Source organism: Girardinichthys multiradiatus, chromosome 6 (assembly GCF_021462225.1).
Source record: "Girardinichthys multiradiatus isolate DD_20200921_A chromosome 6, DD_fGirMul_XY1, whole genome shotgun sequence".
Taxonomy (NCBI): Eukaryota; Metazoa; Chordata; class Actinopteri; order Cyprinodontiformes; family Goodeidae; genus Girardinichthys; species Girardinichthys multiradiatus.
This window is the reverse complement of record NC_061799.1, coordinates 7066509-7088682: the sequence shown is the minus strand read 5'-3', so window position 1 is coordinate 7088682 and position 22174 is coordinate 7066509. Positions and strand designations below refer to the sequence as shown.

The 22174-nt window shown below is 39.5% G+C and overlaps 1 protein-coding gene across 1 annotated transcript; it reads left to right on the top strand.

Moving 5' to 3' along the window:
- The first annotated feature begins 421 nt into the window (after positions 1–421).
- Positions 422–18446, top strand: ccdc39 (coiled-coil domain containing 39). Its single transcript, XM_047367567.1, has 20 exons — positions 422–643; positions 2067–2186; positions 3698–3844; positions 3930–4088; positions 4165–4257; positions 5413–5541; positions 5640–5831; positions 5900–6003; positions 6085–6217; positions 6747–6941; positions 7051–7215; positions 7304–7441; positions 8902–9110; positions 9269–9386; positions 9464–9623; positions 9751–9857; positions 13095–13235; positions 16761–16940; positions 17044–17132; positions 17954–18446. The coding sequence occupies exons 1-20, from the start codon at positions 518–520 to the stop codon at positions 18129–18131; spliced, it is 2883 nt and encodes a 960-aa protein (XP_047223523.1). The 5' UTR covers positions 422–517; the 3' UTR covers positions 18132–18446.
- Positions 18447–22174: the final 3728 nt, after the last annotated feature.

Here is a 22174-nt window from a genome sequence, read left to right as displayed (position 1 = left end):
TCTTATATATTTAATACACTTTTATTTTTAACTTTAAGGATACATTCAGGTAACTTAGGGTTTATTTTATTGCGTCACTTAAATCAACCCATTTCTCCAAATAAACACACATTTAAACAATATTATTTAATTATCCATTATATTGTCGTTTTTATTGACAAAAGATGACTTGTTATAAATTCTAAATATTCATGGTTTATTTTACTTACGAACTTAAGAATTTTAGTATTTAATTACTTGTATAGTCAGGTCCCTTTTTTCCTCAACATTATGGTTTAATCCAAGTATTTACTTTAATTAGTTGTTGAAACATTATTTTATTATTTAAACATTAAATTGTGGTGCTTCTGGACCTACAAAGAAAACACCGCAAGGCGTTGAGCTCAGGCGCGCGCAGCCCTTTTGTGGAGATGTGAGCGCGTGCTGTTGCCACGGGCGACCACTAACAATCGTTTTAAACGCGACAAACGACTGCCCTGTTTCTGTTTCAAGGTTTTTTGTCAAGCAGGGTAGGAAAATGGCAAGTGTTAATACTACTGGCTGTGACGACTCTGCGTTAGACACCATATTATTTAATATTGGCTGGGATAAGCGCTTCGCCCTTCCCGAACTGAACGCCGCTAACAAAGCTCTGCTGGAGGAGGTAAGGCAGTTAACTACCCGTGTACTCGCAACTCTCATTCATATTTTGGTTAAATGTAGTTTTAGGCTTAAATGAATTATAGGTGTATGTCAGGTAGCCAACAATAAGCATTCGGTTAAAATGAACTGTAGCAAAAATAACTAAGTCTCAAAAGGAAACCTGGTCGGGTTTAGGAGAACACAGTCATTCTGGTGGAGTTTCTTAATACCAAATCTGTGAGGGCTTATGTGTAACATCATTAAGTTATTTGCTAAGTGGTCTCAGAAATAAACTCATATTTTGCCAAACGATGTGATTTACCTTTAAGGATTTTTTTCTAATGTGAAAAATATTATATATAGGTTTTCTTCCAGTATTGCTCAATATTATTGAAGAAAAGGATCCCCACAGCATGATACTGCCACCACCATGTGTTGGGCAGTGTTTTCTGGGTGATATGTAGGTTAAATTACACAGAGGTGGACTCTACTTAATAGGTGACTTCTGAAGGTAGTCGTTGGTGCTTGGTTTATTTTAGAGGTATCAAAGTAAAGGGACTGAATGTATAACAGAATAAGGGAACTTCAGGGAATATGGAGAAACATAATACTGCCATCTCCTGGTGATCTCTGCTCCAGTATGTAGCACTGGTTAAAATGAACTTCACTCTGCCGTTTGCTGCCTTGGAAATCTACTATTTAAGTACTGATCTGTTTCCAAACACCAAGAAACTCCACCATGCACGATAGTACCATATACGGTAGATTTACAATAAGGAGGTAGGATAAGAAAAGTATGTCTGAGGTTAAAGGAAACGGTCCCATTGCCGGAAACATATTTGAAATTCTTTAGACAAGGCTGCTGGTGATGAACTTACCTGCCCGATTCTACTCTGAGTATTGTTGTTGACCATGTCCATCCCTTTATAACCACAGCGAGGCTATGGCTACTTCCTGCAAAATGATGCGCTTTGTCACAAAGCTCAAATTATCGTCTCAAACTGGTTCCTTGAATGGGTTCACTGTACCTCGGTGCCCTCCACAGTCACCAGATCTCCAACCAAGCTCCTTTGGGATGCAATGGAATTGGAGAATCGGATCAAGGATGTGCAGCCAATACATCTGCAGCAACTAAGTGATACTATAATGTGAGGATGAATCATAGTCTCAGGAATGTGTTAGACACCTTGTTGAATCTGTGCCTTAAGAATTAAGGCAGTTCTCTAAGCTTAAATGGGTTGATCCTGGTACTAACAAGGTGTGCCAAATAAAGTGTCAGGGGAGTGTAAGCTCTAATAGTTTTTATTGTGCTGTCTGTGAAATATCTTAAGGCTCTTGCAAATGAGTACATGGATGTTCCAGATGTAATTTATGAAACACGGTTGTAGTTTTAGTTTCATGTTTGCATTGCTGATGTGCGGATATCATGACTTTGTCAACAACAGGTTTATAAAGCAGAGATGGAGCTTCTGCAAGAGGCCAACGAAATCAAGAGAATTGCGGATCATAAGCACTTAATGGCTAGATACCTCCAAAGTGCTAAGCTAGAGTTGGTTAACACTGAGGTGAGTGTGTTGGAACAAACTAAAGGTCAGTTATGCACCAGGAACATTGGCTCTCAAAAGTCTACAGACCACTGTTCAAGTATCTGGATTTTGTGATAGAAAAAATAGAGACTGATAAACAAGTGAAATGTTTTCCCACCTATACTCTGACATATGTTCTGTGCAATTCAGCTTAAAAATGACTTTATACATTAATCCTGTTCCATAACTGCGCACACCTGTTAAGTAATACGTTTTTGAAGCACCTTTTGAATCAGGCTTCTGCTTTCAGTCTTCCTTAGTTCCTACCTGCTGTCAATTCTATTCTGATTAAGATGAAGTAGAGTTTAGCTGTCCTAGTTGGACATAACATACTTTACCTAATGCCACAGATTGCAGAGAGGTTACAAACATTTACATTTACTGAATTATGTTGGATATACACTACAACCCACTGAATATGGTCTCTGAAAACTGGGGAAAATATGGGACAACAGCAACTTTACAGAAAATAAAAATGTATGCAAAACTGATGAAAAGATAAGACTCAACTGGTCAGGGAGGTTGCCAAGAGGTCAACAACAACACTGAAGGAGCTGCAGGTATTTCAAATGAGTACTGGTTGTGTCCTGCATGACATTTATCTCCTGTATTGTCTACATGGCTCTATGATGATTTTCTTCCAAAGAAGACATCCGGGCCTGACGGAACTGTCCCAAAATCATGTTTAAAAAATGTGTTGTGGTCCGATGAAACTAAACTTTGGGCCATAATTCTAACAGGGTAGAGACCACAGTGAACCATGGAGAGTCGCTGAAGGTATGCTGTTACTTGACTTATAGATAGAACCAAGGTTTTTGTCAAGGTGGGTAAAGTTATAGTCAGTCAGATTTGGCCCATAATATTCATGTGTCTGTTAAAAAAACTGATGATGAAGATATAGAGACATATTTTTTAGGCATTGCAGGGAGTCTCCATGCATTTAAATGAACAAATAAATTATTTTAAGAAGGGAATAAAGTTTAGAAATGGTCTAGAGTCAGAGTTTAGAACTAAATCTGTCAGAGAAATCTGCAAAGTCACCTGAAGAGGGGAGTGGACAAATGTCCTCCCATTCTGATTGATCTGGACCAAGATCTATAAGGCAGAGTGGACAAATATTGTTGAGTCAAGATCTGCGATCCAGACAGACTCCTACAACAGAAGACTGAATCAACATGTGCTTCGACAAAGTATTTATTGAAGGGTTTGCACACATATACATCCAACTTTATTGTACTTTTTTATTTATTTATCTTTGCATTGTTCGTTCTAATAGATCAGTTTGTTTTGTGCTTAATTGCAAAGGATATACATCACTTTATATGGGCCAAAAGTCTTGGAATTCTAAATCGTGCCCTCATTTTTCCACATCACAGAAGCCTGAAATTTTAACAAATGTAAAACCACTGTATGTCTTTGTTTTTCCACTGCACAGGGTTTTAGATTTGGAGCCGAGTTGTGTTGTTACATTGTTGTTTGATTGCACACAGGCTCTGTGGAAGGCAAACGAACAGGAGATTGAGGTGACGAAGCATCTGACGGCCCTCGCCGAGAGAGAGTCGGGTCGCCTCGCTCAGCTGACAGCTCAGACTGAAAAAGAGCTCAGGTTTTCGGATGAGAGGATAGATATATTCGAGGTCTGAGCCACGCATTTACTATAAGAGAAAATACTACAGTGGCATTGCCAAAATGTGTTTCTTTATGTTTTTTCTACATCTTTAGAAAGAATTGTTAAAGGCAAATCAGAAGCTTGAGGAGTTCAGGCTTCAAATGGACTGGGACCAGCAGACAATGGACAACTTCTTAGAGGAGTCCGCTCAAAAAGAAGATGACGTAATGGCCATCATCAAATACGCCAAACAGGATGAGCATAGGATTAAGGTTAATAAGCAATGTTTACAGCTTTAGCATTATCTGCGTCCGTCTCAACTAACAGCCATCCATGTGTCTCATTTAGTCCCTCACTCTGGCTATAGAGAAGAAGACTCTGGAGGCCAATGACAAGCGCAAAGCACTTGACAAAGAGTTAACAGAGACGAGGTCTGCACAGGTAATGTAAAGACACAGAGCATCCACACTGTTTATGTTACTGAATGTTTCATTCATTATTTTAGAGGGTATGGGTGTAATGGAAGACTGCAGATGTATCACAATGACTCTCTCAATATCTCCAAGGTGGTGAATGCTGAAGAAATGCTTGGGAAGGGTTGTAAGAAGCCCTGTCAGTGCCATGGTCCATCCAGGATCATTAGAGCACATCCTGTCCTCTACTAACCCACCTTAAAAAGATTGATCTGGTGTTTCTTTCAATATCCCATTAACGTTGTGGTTGCCATGTTTTTGTTGTATGGAGGAAGGCACAACCTGCCTTGATAAAAATGTTGGATTTTCAAATGACCAAGTATCCAAGTGCAATACTTTGGAAAACCTCAGAGAAAAAAAAAAATCACATCTCAATTTTGTTCTTATTTTTCGAACCCTAACTTTTTCATCCCCTGGCAAAAATATAGAATAATTCCTCCTGACGACTGTCCAGTACCGTGTAGGACAAAATATATTTCATTAAACTGCAGAAAATTCTGGCTTTGTAAAACATGCAGGGCACCCGCGATTGAACTGTCATTAAAGGCACTTTTCACAATGAACTCTAGGGGAGGATGAATGTTAATGCCTGCCACATTTTTATTTTTTATAACCTTGTTTCATTTTCTTTTATTTCAAAATTATACTCTAATTATTGTTGGTCTGAATAACACACACTGCAGTTTGTTGTTGTAAAGTGACAAAATAGGAAATTCTTTTTTGGTCCTTCTGAGTTTGTATTTCCTCCCCATGGGTTCTCACTGACTACTCAAGCTTCCTCCCACAGTTCAAACATAGCACTGTTAAATGGTCTCTAAATGGCTGTTAGGTGAGGGTGTGTGGGCATGGTTATTTGTCCTGTGTGTGTCTGTGCTGTCCTGTGATGGACGTGTCCTGGGTGTTACAACCCCTCACCACCATCCTGCAAGTAGATGCATGATTATATAGGGGTCTGTATGCAGAATGTGCAATTAATTTTCTTTAGTATTGCATAGTTAGCTTAGAGGTTCATTGGTATAAGGTGAATGCATATTTTCATTTAAGCTAAATTAAATGCCCACATATTATGATTCTCAATAATGCAGATTTTTTAATGTTCTTTTTGAAAATACTGTCCATACAGTTAGCTTTGGATAAGACCTTAGAGAATATACAGCAAGCTCGCTCGGAGATCCAACAGCTCTTCCATCAATGTGAAAACACCATCAAGCAGAAGAAGCAACTGGACTCTGATATGCAAAAATGTGCGTGGGTAAGTTGTCTGTCCTCCAGCTGTTGCTGATATTATCTACACCAACTGAGCAGAATTTCTATACTGAAAGGGCTTTAGAACAACTGTTTTCATTCCAGCAACTTGCACAGGGCAAGCAGAAAATCAGGGAAAGGAATGCCAGCATTACAGAAATGAAGCACATGTTGGTTACTGAGGGGAACAACAACACAGAGCTTCAGAAGAACATCGCTACAAAAAAGATGGAGGCGGCAATGTTACGGCAGGATCTGAAGAAGCAGGAGGAAAACCTGGCCAGGATGCAGGATGAGGTCAGCTTCTCAATGCATCCAGGACTAATCTCCATAGAATGCCAGCTAATCTCTGTTTCTACTTGTAGCTTAATAGTTACAAATCTACGCTGGACAGAAACAGGTCTGATATGAGGTCTCTGACATCACAAATATCCAGAATGAAGAAAGACATCGAAGGCAACAATCAAAAGTTAGTGACATATGAAAAAACATCTCAGAATCTTAGTCATTGCATTACTGCACAGACTGTGTGTGTGTGTGTGTGTTGTAGATTAAAGGAGGCCAACGCCTACAATACTGCACTGGAGGAGAAGCTGCGAAATGTGACCCAGAGTGCTCTCAGTGAGGAGGAGAGAGCTGCTCAGATGGAGCAGATCCTTAAAGAAACTGACCAGGCCATCAAGGTGGGCTGCTGAACATTGCTAACACATGAGTGGTACATGTGCAAAACATTCAACTAAGTGACAGCTTTTTTGTTCTTTTTCAAGCAAGTTTATTCCAGTACTTTCGTTTCCAAATAAATTCCTTTGTAATAATTGAATCCTGATACCATATTAGCCATGTAATGTATGACATATTATGAGTTCACCCACATTTTATTCATTTTTAGGTTTGAAAAACCTTAGATTTAGCAATATCTCACTCACTTTTTAAACCCACCGTGGTGACCAATAATGAATAATGTTGAGCAACTTCAAAAAGAGGCTTAGAAACTATTGTCTGCTCACAATTAGTCAGTTATAACCAGAACCCAGATGAGCAGAGTCTTTTTGGTCAGAACAGTGAGCAGTACTTGTCCTCTCCCCATTTTTCCTTTTAAGTGTTTTAGCATGTTTAGACTAACTGTAAATAAGAAATTGTTCTTAATGTTTTGCCTGGTTTGATGAAATAAATAATAATTCTGTGTAACCCTGTGCCCCATCCTTCCTGCAGAAGTTGGAAGTTCAGCAGCATGACCTCATGGAGGAGCTGTTCCGCCAGAAACACCATTTCCAACTTGTCAGAACGAAGGAGAAGGATTGCATAGCCCAGATTTCGAAGAATAAATTAACCATTACCAGCTTGCTGAGCCAGCTCACTAAGCTGGAAAAAGAACTGATCAGACTGCAGATGATGATGAACAGTCAGGCATGTTTAAAACTAAACTTTATACACACAAACTGTTCAGCCTTTCCTAGTTGGTTGCTGCATTCTGCAATGTATGTTAATTTCGTTATCTTTTTTGTCCTTTGCGTAGGACTCCAAGATAATTATGCTTCACAGCAAACTAGCTCGACAGCAAGGGGACATTCTGCCAAGTGAAAAAGAGATGTTGGAGATGCAGATAGCTGAGCTGACCCAAGATAGGGAGGAAAAAAATCAGACAGCTAAAAGACTCAAGAATGCGCTCATGGAGTGCGAGGTCTGTATGAAAAATGTTCTTGAAGATTTTGTTTTAAAGATTTAGTCGAATGATTAAATTCTACAAGCTGAAAGCGTATCTCTGGCAGGCTGATATCCGCTCCTCGAGGAAAAAGATGGAAAAGTCAGAGGCTCAGAAGAAAGATCTGACTGACATGGTAGAGAGCTTGATGCTGCTTTGTAGCAACAAAGAAAAGGAGTTGAAAAAGCTCAAACTGAAGAAACAGGTGAGAATGGTTTTATTACATATAAACGAATAATGGTATTAATCATTTAATGATGGAACCATCACCAACAATTTTCAGCGAAGACGGAAGACACTTACACAGGAATGGTTTTCAGCACGCTTAAACAAGTATTCTTTCATAGCTCCAGAGGCTGGTGCTCACTTACTGATACAGGGCAGCCATTATAATTAAGCCACAACATCTGTACAAATGCAGGAAAGTAAAAAAAAAAAAAATATTTTTAAAGATCTCCAGCGGTGGTGAAGGTACCCATTTTAGAAAAATAAAAGTCTAACGAATGCTGCTAAGAAAACATCTGTAATCATACAGTGAAAGTCTAGCCAGGAAGCCAGTCTAGAAGTCTTTATATTAAAACTTCACAATCTGCCTGGTTAAGCTAGAGAGGAAGAAACATCAAGAGGAAATAATACTTGACGCTGCTGGTGTGTTTTATACAGCACATTGCAAAGTGTTCATACCACTGGCACTTTTTCATGTTATTACAAACTCAAACTTCAGTGTAACAGGCCCACACAAAGTGAACCACATGTAAAACCAACATTGCAAATGACCCTTTACACACCTTTTCAATGGTGAACCATGGCAGTGACATTGTCATGCTGGGTGGATTTCAGCAGGATGAACAGAACAATAACCCTACTACAATGGGATGGTCCGGATCAAAGCATATTCATGTGTTAGAATGGCCCAGTCAAAGTCCAAACCTAAATCCAACTGAAAATCTGTGGCAAGACTTTAAAAATTGTTGTTCAGAGATTTTTTTCCATTCAATCTGTCACAACTTAAAGTATGGACAAAATTGCACTTTCTAGATGTGCGAAGCTGATAGACACAACCCCCAAACTAAAAGCATTTTCTGATTTCTTTAGTTGTTGTAAATTTAAACCAATGTACCAATTGCTTCTACTTCACAATTACCCACGGCTTTGTGTTGGTTTGTCACGTAAAATCCCATTGGAGTTAGTGTTTGTACCATTAAAACAAATGTAAATACTTTTGCAGGAGACTGTAGAGGTAGTAAATAATGAGTGGGAGTACATTTTTTAATAAGTTGTTACACAACTTAAAAGGCATTTGTTATTTGGCACAATAAAGAGAAAATGTTTTTGTTGAGTCTAAAGCATGAAATTATGGAAAGCCATACTGCACCCAATGCATACATTAAATGTACTTTCTAGGAGAAGTAAGTCTGCACAGATATGGTCATAAAAGAAAGTATTTCTAAACTAGAAACAGGATGTCTGATGCCTCTCTTCTTTCTGTTATAGTCACTGTCTGCTGAATTACATTTCTAGCAAAGATATTTTAAAGTGAACAAAAATGATGGTTAAAGAATCTTGTAAATGTATAGTGTGGGTATCAGGATAAAAACACCTACAGTATGTCAGATACCCATGAAGCTGAAAAACATGTTATGTCATTTGTATATTTGCCATCAGGATGCCATTGTGGAGAACAACCTCTTAAAGGTGGAGGTGAAGCGTGTCAGGGATCTCGTCTACGTAGAGGCGGACAGCATGATGTCATTTGAGATAAGGAAATTAGAGCTGCAGAAAGCCATGAAAGAGAGGGAGGCTGAGATTAAAGTTTATTCAGAAATGCTCAGACAGCAGCTCAAGATTAATGAGCAGGACAGGCAGAGTCTGAGGTAAGAAAGCCTGTAGCTCATATTCTGTACATAAAAACTATGTTTTAAGATGTTTTATCTATTTGTTATTGACAGTTATATAACTGACATGTTACCATCTGTCTAGAAAACACCCTTTCAAGATATAATTGCTTAATATGTCCTTTTTTCTGTCTCAGCATTGAAGTAAATGAAAAAATGTCCAAAATTGACATGATGAAGAAACGGTTTGAGATCCTGGAACATGCAATGGCTGGCCCTGAGGGGGAGAAATCCCAGGTTTACTACATCACTAAAGTGAGAAAACTTTCACACACAGAGAGCCTGTTGTAGCACACCAATCATCTTTAATCATGCTGCATGTCTTTCACCAGGCTGCACAAGAGAAAGAGGAACTTAGACGGAAAGGAGATGAATTAGATGCTAAAATCCACAAGATGGAGCTTGAAACTAAAGCTCTAGAAAACACCATCCAGCTGTTTACTCATCATTCCTCTTTCTTTCGCAGTGCCCTCAGCAAAGTGAACAAATCCAGTACGTATGGTAGAAACTCCTTTAGACAGAAACACAGCTCAACGTCTATGAGTTTCCAGAAGAAAGTTGTGTAATTGCTAAATAACATCATCATTTAGTTGAAACTAAGACTGACTGTTGCTTTAAGGTCCAGAGTACCAGGAAAAAGTAAAGCTGGAAGAACATCTGAAGGCAACTGAGGAGATGCTGAAATTTAAGAAACGACAAGTTCACGAACTACGCCAGGACATACAGGTTCTTTTGGCTTTCTAAATCAGAGTCCTCAGGAAAGCAAGTAGGCCATTGCCCAATATGTTTAAGGCAAAAGCAAGTGTATGCCTTTTCAAAAAAATGGTAAACTTTGCAGTCCTCAGCGTGTCTTAAAATATTTACATAAATCAAACAGCGAAATAATACTCATTACAATGTGTCATTTATTTTGAAAAAGGGAACAATTATCTTGTTTGAATACTGGCCTGATGTTCTTTTCAACATGGCTTTAGTTTATATATATAGTCAGATTACTGAGGTAGCCCAATTTACCCCAGAAATTGGTCCTGGTCAGTAGATAGCACTTTTGAAACCACCCTGAAGCTTTGGGGTGGAGGCTGGTGGTGGGAGGATGCTACACATTTCTAATCTGTGGAATATTTCTGGATTAGGTTTCAGATATCTGCCAGTTAAACTCCTTAACCGCTCACATTTTCGACAACTTTAATTGACATGTTAGGACTATCTGGTGCTTTGTTTTAATCTAAAATTCGAACCCAGTCACTCAGAATCAGAATCAGCTTCGTTGGCCAGGTTTGTGTGCACAAACAAGGGTTTTGACTTCGGTTTTCAGTGCTCACAGCGTACAAACATGAAGTATAAATACATAAACTTTGGAGGAAATAAAATAAGGATAAAGGAGCAGTATGTACATGTGTTTGTACAGACAATTTTTGTTTATATAAAGAAAAAGAAGGCAAATATGTTTATTTTGTTCCACAGCAGAGTAGCTGACTACTCAGGCTGTAAGGTGTTCTTCAGAGTGATAGCCTGGGGAAGTACACTGTCTCTGTAGCGGCTGTTTTTTGCAAATAACGCTCTGTTGGAGTGGAGTACAAAAAGGCTGAACAGGAGGTACGGATGATGATGATGAAGATGACTCAGCTAGGGGTGCGGTGAAGAAAATGATGATGATGACAGAACAGGAGGTGCAAAGAACTCTAGGCTCTGGGGCTTTGAGGTGACAATGAGAAGATTCTAGAGCTCTCAGGTGGTAGAGAGCAAGCTCTAGAGCTCTCAGGTAGAAAAACAACAGGCTCTGATGCAGAGAGGAGAGCTGTAGTGACCTCTGTTGTGACCTCTGTAGTGACCTTTGCTGCTTTGAACATGGAAACCTTGTGACGGTGATGTCTTCTGCCGCGAGTGGATGATGCTACAGTGGGCAAGCAGGAGACGTTAGCCAGACCCTTGGAGGAGCAGCCTCTGAGGCTGGTGCAGATGTGTCAGCCAGACCCTCAGAATCATAAGCAGAGGCATCAACTGGACCCTCTGTGACTGGAACTGAAGCGTTGGTAGAACCCTCGGAGACAGGAGGCCGCTTATGACAGCGTCTGCGGAGAGCAGAGGAGGTTGAGGCGGGGAAGACAGAGATATCAGCTGGACCCTCCAGGACAGGAGATCTCCGCCACCACTGCCTTGTGGTTCCACTCCACCTCCTCCAGCAGCTTCACAAAAATCAGAGGAAAGATAAGGAACCACTCCCACAACCTGTCCATGCAATCTGCTGCAGCAATTAAAAGCCTCCACGGTGAACTGGGCCTGACAACAGTTTCCACATACTCTTTAACTGACTCTCTTAATTTAACAAAAGCATCTTCAGAAAAAAAGTGTGCTGGGTCTAGTTGGCTGGATTCTTCTGTCATGGTTTGTAGTTTGGCCCAAGTGCAGGTAAACACGGAAACAGAGGGGTAAAGTGAAACAATCTTCAATAAATGACAGAAGATTTACAACTCTCATGGAGAGCACAATCGTATAGCAGGCATGGACTGGAACCATGAAGCAGAGAAACAGAGCAAAGGCATTGAGCAGTATAATGGAGGCAGCAGAAGAAACCAGCAATGAGATAGACAACCACAGAGCAACATGTATAGAGGGAAGAGTGGAGAGAAGGCATGGTAAACAGGAGAGTGTGTTTAGGAAGAGATGAGGAACAGCAAGGAAATGGTCAAAAATACACACAAAAGAAAATTAAAGCTCCAAACACTTGAGCTATCTAATGGTTCTCCTACCTGCTGTAGAAAGATGTCACATCACCGAGAACTTGTTAGAAATTAAATAAATCTTTAGAGTGTTGGAAGGTTCTGTTTTAGTTAACTTTTGTGATTAATGAAAATGTTCAAAACATGTTCAAAACATGTTCAAAACAACATATAAAGCGCTACATTAGAAGATATTAAGGCCTTTTGTTGTAGAGTCTGAAACGTATCTTTAAGCCTTCTGGAATACCTTTAAGCTTTGAAGAGTCTGATATTGCAGTGACCTTCACTCACTGGAACTTGCAAATTGTTTAGAAACAGCCTAATAACTGTTTTAAGATTAATGATAACAATGATTGCTTCCCTTAAGCCATTTTTAGGTCAAACACACAACCACTTCCTCTTTACAGATCTCTTTTATCATTTGCATCATAAAAGTAAATTAGGGTGTTGCGTTTAAAAAAAATGTGCACTAGGATTGCAGAACTATTATGCCGTGACTTGTATCTTATCTGCACTGACTGGAGCAATATGTGTTATGGTTTGCAAGATATAGGACCCCAGAATGCAGACGAGCAGGCAGCGTGATGGTAAGTGAAAAAAAAAGGTTTAATAACAAAAAACTCACTCACTACAGGAGACAGGAACAAAACAAACGGGCAGGTAAGACAGGCATGGCATGATAAAAAACAAGACTTGAGCATGAGAATGTTTCCGCAATCAATGACAGAACAGGTGTGTATATATGGAGCATGGTACAGGTGAAAAACAAAACTGATTAACATGGTGCAGGTGGACCGAATAAACTTAATTGACCAAACAAAACGTGGCTGCGGCAAAAACAGAGACTCTTTAACACAAACTAACAGAAACTAGAAAAGACATGAAGCAAAAGCATAACCAGATCCGAAAACCAAACTTGACAAAACATGAACAAGACGACAAAACTAAAGCATGACCAGGAAAATAACAGAAGCATGATTCAAAATCTAAGAAGAAGAATAACAAAAGAACGAGTCAAAACCTTAACTGTGAAAAACATAAGAAAAAACCAGAAACCAAAAACCAAACAACCCCAAATCATAACAATATGCATAAAATGTGTGAATACAGATACTCTAAACCAGTACAAACCTGTATTGCAACGTCCCACTGAGAGCATCATGACTACACTGTATGTGTGAAAGCCTCTGTGCCTTTTTGTGTGTGCTTATGTGTGTTTCTGTGTACTGGCCTCCATTTTCAGGACATGAACAACAGCTTGGAGAGACTCCTGCACGAAGACAGGGTGGAGACAGACAAGATCCACCACAAACAGACTCTCATTGTTAAACTAGACAAAGAAGCAGCTTCTATGCTGGAGAAAATTGGCAGAGCAACAAAGCAGGTCGGAGAAGAAGTTATGCTACTTTATTAAACACATTTCACAACTTGCTGCACAGGCACTTAGAATCAGAGAATTAGTAACCAGTACCAAATTCACATATAAATTACAAGCACTACCAAGGAGTGATCTTACTGGATACACTGGGCTGCATCTCAACCACAGGTGCATCAAAACAAAGCAACAACATCTGGAACTTTAAAAACTGGACTGTGATCAAAATAAATAGTCATGGTGAATAAAAATTATTATACATCCAAATTTTAACCAGTTGGATCAAGTTTGATAAATCCAATTGTGCTTCTTATTAGTTCCATATTTTGTGAAGGTTTCACCATTGTGATTGTCAGACGCTGATTACGAAACCATGTTTGCTACGTCTCATTAGAAAGCTGTTAAGAAAAATAGCTCCTCCTATTGTTCAAACTTGATGGTTTATGTTTACTGTGAAAAAAAGGTTCTAGAACAAACTGTACCATGGGCTGCAGACAGATTCTTTTCAAGGTGGGAAAAACCCAGAATACATTCAGTTCAATGTTTACTGAGTTGTAAGCTAGCAGAATAAAATAATTTACTTTAAAGAGATACTTGGACATGTATCGTAGTTTTCGGGATTAGGGGTTATGAATCTGTAAATATTATTTAATATTTAATATTAATAATTTTATATTTTATCAAATAATATGTCAATCTGTTAAGGGTTGTCCTGTGAATACCAGCCCAGTAAGGCGATGGTATTAGGACAATATAGAAAGGTGTGAGACGAGCTCTGGCATTATTGAACAGCATAAACTCTGCACACATGGAATTAATTCACACAATTTCTTAAAATACAAGAGTTTATTAACAAAAATAAGTCAACTCAAAGTCAAACATATTTCAATTAACAAACTCTTTACTATGCTAAAACAATCCGACTAAATCCTACCAAGCAGAATTAAAGAATAATGAAGACTAATGGGCTATGTACAATATAAACAAGTTGATTAAAGATGATTGAGAACCATGACTGAAGGAGTGATGCAACATTACCATGCAATGTTATTTATGTTTTAGAACCAAGGATTATCTTGAAGAATCTGGAAATGAAGTTAAGTTAGTCTTGGAACCAACTTAGGCAATAATCAGCAAACGTTTAGACAACCATTCACAATGCAAGATCAGATAAAATATTATTTTAATAAAATAATGTTTTAAATAATGATCTGCTGAATAAAACCAACCTTCTGGATGACTAATTCTCAACGGTGTCTAATTAGCTGCTTTTATTTATTGAAATAATATTTAAAGAAATATTATTAAAGGAGTATTTTGGAAAAGAGCCAAATCTTTCTGGAGAAATGGGGCTTAATGGTGTTTACTTAGTTATCAGATTTAGTAAAATAATGTTTAGGGACTATTATTTACTAGCTTGAAAACTAACAACCTTTCTGTTAAATACTCTTTAGTAGCAAGCACGTGTTCTTACCGGTTAGCCGTTGAGCTAACAAAAGAAGCTGCTAACTTAGCACCAGAATCAAACACATACAGGTCCTTCTCAAAATATTAGCATATTGTGATAAAGTTCATTATTTTCCATAATGTCATGATGAAAATTTAACATTCATGTATTTTAGATTCATTGCACACTAACTGAAATATTTCAGGTCTTTTATTGTCTTAATACGGATGATTTTGGCATACAGCTCATGAAAACCCAAAATTCCTATCTCACAAAATTAGCATATTTCATCCGACCAATAAAAGAAAAGTGTTTTTAATACAAAAAACGTCAACCTTCAAATAATCATGTACAGTTATGCACTCAATACTTGGTCGGGAATCCTTTTGCAGAAATGACTGCTTCAATGCGGCGTGGCATGGAGGCAATCAGCCTGTGGCACTGCTGAGGTCTTATGGAGGCCCAGGATGCTTCGATAGCGGCCTTTAGCTCATCCAGAGTGTTGGGTCTTGAGTCTCTCAACGTTCTCTTCACAATATCCCACAGATTCTCTATGGGGTTCAGGTCAAGAGAGTTGGCAGGCCAATTGAGCACAGTGATACCATGGTCAGTAAACCATTTACCAGTGGTTTTGGCACTGTGAGCAGGTGCCAGGTCGTGCTGAAAAATGAAATCTTCATCTCCATAAAGCTTTTCAGCAGATGGAAGCATGAAGTGCTCCAAAATCTCCTGATAGCTAGCTGCATTGACCCTGCCCTTGATAAAACACAGTGGACCAACACCAGCAGCTGACACGGCAACCCAGACCATCACTGACTGTGGGTACTTGACACTGGACTTCTGGCATTTTGGCATTTCCTTCTCCCCAGTCTTCCTCCAGACTCTGGCACCTTGATTTCCGAATGACATGCAGAATTTGCTTTCATCCGAAAAAAGTACTTTGGACCACTGAGCAACAGTCCAGTGCTGCTTCTCTGTAGCCCAGGTCTGGGGAATGCGGCACCTGTAGCCCATTTCCTGCACACGCCTGTGCACGGTGGCTCTGGATGTTTCTACTCCAGACTCAGTCCACTGCTTCCGCAGGTCCCCCAAGGTCTGGAATCGGCCCTTCTCCACAATCTTCCTCAGGGTCCGGTCACCTCTTCTCGTTGTGCAGCGTTTTCTGCCACACTTTTTCCTTCCCACAGACTTCCAACTGAGGTGCCTTGATACAGCACTCTGGGAACAGCCTATTCATTCAGAAATGTCTTTCTGTGTCTTACCCTCTTGCTTGAGGGTGTCAATAGTGGCCTTCTGGACAGCAGTCAGGTCGGCAGTCTTACCCATGATTGGTGTTTTGAGTGATGAACCAGGCTGGGAGTTTTAAAGGCCTCAGGAATCTTTTGCAGGTGTTTAGAGTTAACTCGTTGATTCAGATGATTAGGTTCATAGCTCGTTTAGAGACCCTTTTAATGATATGCTAATTTTGTGAGATAGGAATGTTGGGTTTTCATGAGCTGTATGCCAAAATCATCCGTATTAAGACAATAAAAGACCTGAAATATTTCAGTTAGTGTGCAATGAATCTAAAATATATGAATGTTAAATTTTCATCATGACATTATGGAAAATAATGAACTTTATCACAATATGCTAATATTTTGAGAAGGACCTGTACCTTTAAAATACCAGGGTTAATAAAAGGGTTAAAATGCATTAGCGCGGATGGCGCATTATGATCAACTTTCTGTTTAAAATCACCCTTTAAATAAAGTTTGTCTTAACTTTAAAAACACACAAACAAAGAACACAACCTGAACACGTGTGCTGCAAATATTCTGCTAGCACCAAGATAGCTGAGTGCAACACAAACAAAACAAAACTTCATAAAATGAAAAACGTTTAGATCATTTCAATCTAAATCTTTCTATTATTGTTCTGCCCAAACCTAACCTCTGACCATGCTGAGGAAAAGCTGTCCGGGGCGACAACGAAGTTTGAAGAAATGTCCACAGTCCAGAGTTTAAAATGTTTGCATGAATCAGATTTTTGAGGTTAATAATGCTACATGGTACATTTATGTTTCTGTTTGTCCAACTGTTTTGTAGTTCACCAAACTGACCACAGAGATCCGCTCTGCAAAAAACACCAAAACTGAGACTCTTGAGGAGCAAGATATCAAACTGAAAGAGTTAAAGGAATTCAACAAAACTATCAACAAGATGGTGAATAAGGCCATGGAAGACAATCCTGAACTCAGGCCTGTGCTGGAGCAATATGTTCAGCAGGTGCAGATAAACTTGCTCTGTATTGTTTTGGATGATTCCTGAAGTTTGTAGTTTTATATAAGTACTGTTAAAATTTATTGTTCCTCTGTGCTGTTTCTCTCAGGCCAGTCTGTCCCTTCCATCTCCTTGCTCCACCTTCAGTAGCCAGCGGAGCACCAAGATGGGATCTTCTCGCAACTCCATCTCTCATAGGTCACTCTTTAGAAATTCCCAACTAAATCTATGCTTCGTGACATAAATGTTTGAAATAAAATGGGTGCAGGCTTGCATTCAGCTGCTCCTCTGTTGGCCTAACTAAATCAACAGCTTGATTGTTTAGATTTGAACTTGAACAGTTGGATGCTCCAACAGTAAAATGATCCCAAATATATGTCAAAACTGGTTCTGGAGTGGATGATGCTGGCCAACATTAAATGTCTGTATACTCAACGTAAACCCTGTTGAAAAGCTATGGCCTATGATTAAAAGCCAGTACTGTTGTAGGAAACCAGCCAGTTTAAATAAACTCTACCTTCCAAGGATTGGTTAAATGTCCAGGCAAAAATATCCTAGAAGTTTGTGGATGGGTGCAGAAAGACGTTTTTTCTGCTTACTATGGGAAACTATGGGAACACATATTAGTGTCGAGTGTGTGTATATCCAAGCCTGTGTGAGTAATCTTTATCCTGCACTGATTCAGAATCGAATCAGCTTTATTGCCAAGTTTGTACAGACAAACAAGGAATTTGACTCAGGTACACTTGGCTCTCAGTGAGGATTTTTTATTTTTTTGGCTTTTCTTTAATTTTCACTAATTAAAGAAAAGCCATATAAATAAGAATGTGTGCACCCAGTTCTGGTTTTAAGCATTATTAACGTTTTATCTTATCTGCCCACTCAGGGAGGAAAGCTTCAGAGAAATTATTAAAAGCCTAAAATTAGATCTCTGAATTATTTTTGTATTCATGCTTATGTTGAGTGGATGTAACCTTCTGACCAGCACTGTAACTCTGTATCTTCATGGTTCTCTCTAGGTCTCCTGTCACCTCAGCTGACAGCAGCCTTCAAGAATCTTTACTTCCCTCTCCCCAAGTGAAAACTGTGAACCTGGACTTGGATCTGAGCGGTGCCAGTCCTCCTCTCACTCCTCCTAAATGCCCCAGCTCTGCAGCCAGCAGCAGCAGCAGCTGCAGAAAGACAAAGAAGCTGTAGTGGGCTGCTTTTGTAATGTCTTATCTCATCGCTTAGCAGCATTACCTTACAGATGTGTAGAAACAATAACAATCACACACGTGTGCTTATGGGCTGAGCTTTGTTTTTAGCTGAACTTACACAGAATAAATCAGTTGCATTATATGGCATGACTAAAGGTTCAAGCAACATTATATAGTTTAACATTTTAGCTAGCTGTTCTAAGCATTGTTCTTAAATGTGTCATTTTTTTTGCCGAGTTTATGTTGCTGTATCTCTCTGAGTCACGATTATCTGACTGACTCAAAGATGCATCAATAAAAATAAAAAGATCAATCTTTTTTTATGTTTTTTTTAAGGTGCTAAAGGGGCTTTAAGGGTACTGGAGCTCAGTCAGTCATAAGCCCCTTTTCCACTGATAGATTAAATGGTAAATGGTAATGGCCTGTACTTGTATAGTGCTTTATCAAGTCCCCAGATACCCCAAAGCGCTTTACACTACAATCAGTCATTCACCCGTTCATATACACATTCACACACTGACAGTGGTAGACTGCATTGTAGCCACAGCTGCCCTGGGACAGACTGACAGAAGTGATTTAAAGCCTCAGGATTTGTTTTACCCGGGTAAAAGGAGTCCTGGGGATTCAGAAAAGCCATGGACCATTTATCAGCCTAATGACATATGGGGAAGTTGTGAAGAAAACTGCAATACACCTTCAGTCCAGGAGATATTTTACCCCCCTTTAAGACTCTTAACTAATAAATAATTTCTATGTTTTAACTGATAAATAATAGATGATGAGCAGCTATAGAGTTATACAGTTGTACTCCTGGATCAGTAGTTCTGTGTTGTTTTTGTGTCTCTGCTCTGTTCTCTCAAACTCCCAGTCGGTCGTGGCAGATGGCTGCTCACACTGAGCCTGGTTCTGTTTCTGCTGGAGGTTTCTTCCTGTTAAAAGGGAGTTTACGGTAACAGGGCTATTGAAAACTGATACAGAATAAAGAATAAAATAAATTGCTCTGCCTTGTGGTGAAGCATCTTGAAAAATTATTTTATGTATTAGTCATACTTTTTTATATTGTTCACTTTTACCAGGTTTAATTGGGTTTTATGGGTATTTGGATCTGATAAAATTTTTGGCACTTTGAATTTACCTTTATATTTTATTGAGAAGGTACGAAATAAATAAATAATTAAATTAATGAATAAACTAGAAAAGCACTTACAGAGCGCAGACCTCCACCAAGGAAATAGAGTCATTGATGCATGTCAGCTTTTTTCTTTACAGATGAGCTCTACTCTAGATGACTACTGGCCACTGCAAGTCAGCTGCTGACAGGATGACGAACCATGTGGGAATTCCAAGTTGTTGCACCATGGTCTGGCAATGATTTAGAATCCTTTAAAAAAATCCTGGATCCAGATGGAGCCACCAAAATGGAATCATCTGTTACTTATCCTAATACACTCCTTGTCTCAAAATCTTTTCAAAACGTTATGAGATATTTTAGCAAACAGACAGACAACAAAAAACATAACCTTCCTGGAGGTAAAACAATAAATCTCTTCCATCCCAGACATCCCAGTCTTTCAGTACAGACACCAATTCTCCATTAACTTCAGGTGTGGACTTGACTGCCCTTCCCAGACATTGAGCTTTTTTACCTGTAAAATCTGCCCCAAGGGAATAGGTTTTGGTCAGTTCACCCCTTTGCCAACTCTTATCACCATTTGGTACAGATTGCTGTTTTGTCCTTCCTTTCTCCATTTTGTACCAAGTTCTTAAACTACTGAAAATCACTTAATTTTCTTCTTATTTTACCTCAACAGAACATATTTTCATAGAAAATTTCAGGAAAAAAAATCCTCTAGCAGATGATTGCAATTCATACCTGAAAAACTACAAAGATCCGAAATGGTGAACCTGTGAACTGACCCATCTCCACTAAGGTTAGTTATTTACCTTCATGTGTCATTCATTTCATTCAGGTCCTACCAATGACTAATATCTATAATGCTGCGACCCCAATTCGTTACTGTTTTTGGAAAGAAACCTGTTGAGTTTGTAAAATATGCTTAATTTTGCGAGATGCACAAAAAGTGTAGTTTATGTTATGACCTCAACAAATAAACAACTACTTAAAAAGTCCCAAAGTTTGCGGGTCCTCCAAACAAATGAAAGAACAGTAACATGACTGTACAAACACAACCAAGAAAGAGTCAAACTTACGAACCAAACAAGAGCCACTCAGCAGATTCTAGTTTTGTTACAAAAGATGTCAACAAAAATGTGTTTTCTTGCTGAAAAAAAGTTAGTACACCCTACCAACCCAAAGCTAGTCTTACTGCATTTGGCTGATATTAGTTTAGCGAGACATTTCTTGTAACCATCGATCAGTGAGATGCTTGAGGGTTTCCTGCATGTACAGCCAGTTCCAGTTACCCAGCAGAATCTCAACTGGATCAGAATCTGAGCTTTGACTTAGCCCAGGACTTTCCATTTTTGTTTTGGGTCATTGTCATGTTACAGGGTCCAGTTGTGCCTTAGCTTTAATTTTTTACAGATGGTCTCACATTTTCTTCAAGCGCTCTCTAACACACGGTAGAACTCATGGTGGATTCTATGATGGTGAACGGGTCTGGTCCTTCAGCAATAAGGCTCATCTGTCCAGAAAGCATTATCCTAGAAGTCTTCATGTTTTCCTTCGAGAGCAAATGTTTTCTCCTTATACACCTCCCATGAAAGTTAAACTTGTACAGTCTCTGTCTGTTTGTACAGACATGCAATTTCTCAGTAGACTACTTTCTACACAGTGGAAATTATTTTAAATTCTTTTAACTCCTCCTTCAACAGATTCACAAGCAATCTTGTGTGATTATGGCCAGTTAGAGTTTGAATAAATGTGAGGGTGTCCTAATTTATTTCTCATTAGAAGTTAGATTTTTTAAATTAAATTACAAAAAGTTTTAAATGGCTTTTTTCTTTTGTTTCAGTTGGTTATATTGCATAAACCTTTAGTATATTAGAGGTTAATATCTCCAAATATGTAAGAATTGCATACAGGCTTCCATGTGGTTGCCTAATCTTTTCACATGACTGTATATATCGAAGTGAATTAAAGGCTGAAATGAGTATAATGCAGTTTTGTGGCAAAATCTATACTTTTCAGGTTATAGTTTAACCTTTATCAATTGTAATATTTAGTGTAAAATGTAGTAACTAACGAGCTTTAAATGTATTTGTCATGATTCCAGCCCTTCAGCTCTACCTTGACTGTGCTGATTACCCATTACCTTCACCTGCACTGGGCTGCTCCGTATTTAAACAGCTGCTCGTCACCAGCTTAGTGCGAGATCGTCTGTTGCCCCAGTCACAGCTTTCCAGCCTTGTTTCATGTTCCAAAGGAGTTTTCTGATCGACCCCCCTGTGGACCCTCCATTCCTGAACATGTAGAGGGTATAGAGCTGGTCCAGTGTTCCACGGCCGGGACGAAAACCACACTGCTCCTCCTGAAGCCGAGGTTCGACTATCGGCCGGACTCTCCTCTCCAATACCCTGGCGTAGGCCTTACCGGGAGGCTGAGGAGTGTGATCCCCTGTAGTTGGAACACACCCTCCGGTCCCTTCCTCCCTGGTGGTCCCCCTTCTTATGAAGGGGGGGACCACCACCCCAGTCTGCCAGTCCAGAGGCACTGTCCCCGACCGCCACGCAATGTTGAAGAGGCGTGTCAACCATGACAGTCCTACAACATCCAGAGACTTGAGGTACTCAGGGCGGATCTCATCCACCCCCGAAGCCTTGCCACCGCGGAGCTTTTTAACCACCTCGGTGACTTCAGCTTGAGTGATGAAAGAGTCCAACCCCGAGTCCCCAGCCTCTGTTTCCACCACGGAATGCGTGATGGCAGGATTGAGGAGATCCTCGAAGTACTCCTTCCACCGCCCAATAATGTCCTCAGTCGAGGTCAGCAGTCTCCCACCCCCACTATAAACAGTGTTGGCAAAGCACTGCTTCCCCCTCCTGAGGCGCCGGACGGTTTGCCAGAATTGCTTCGAGGCT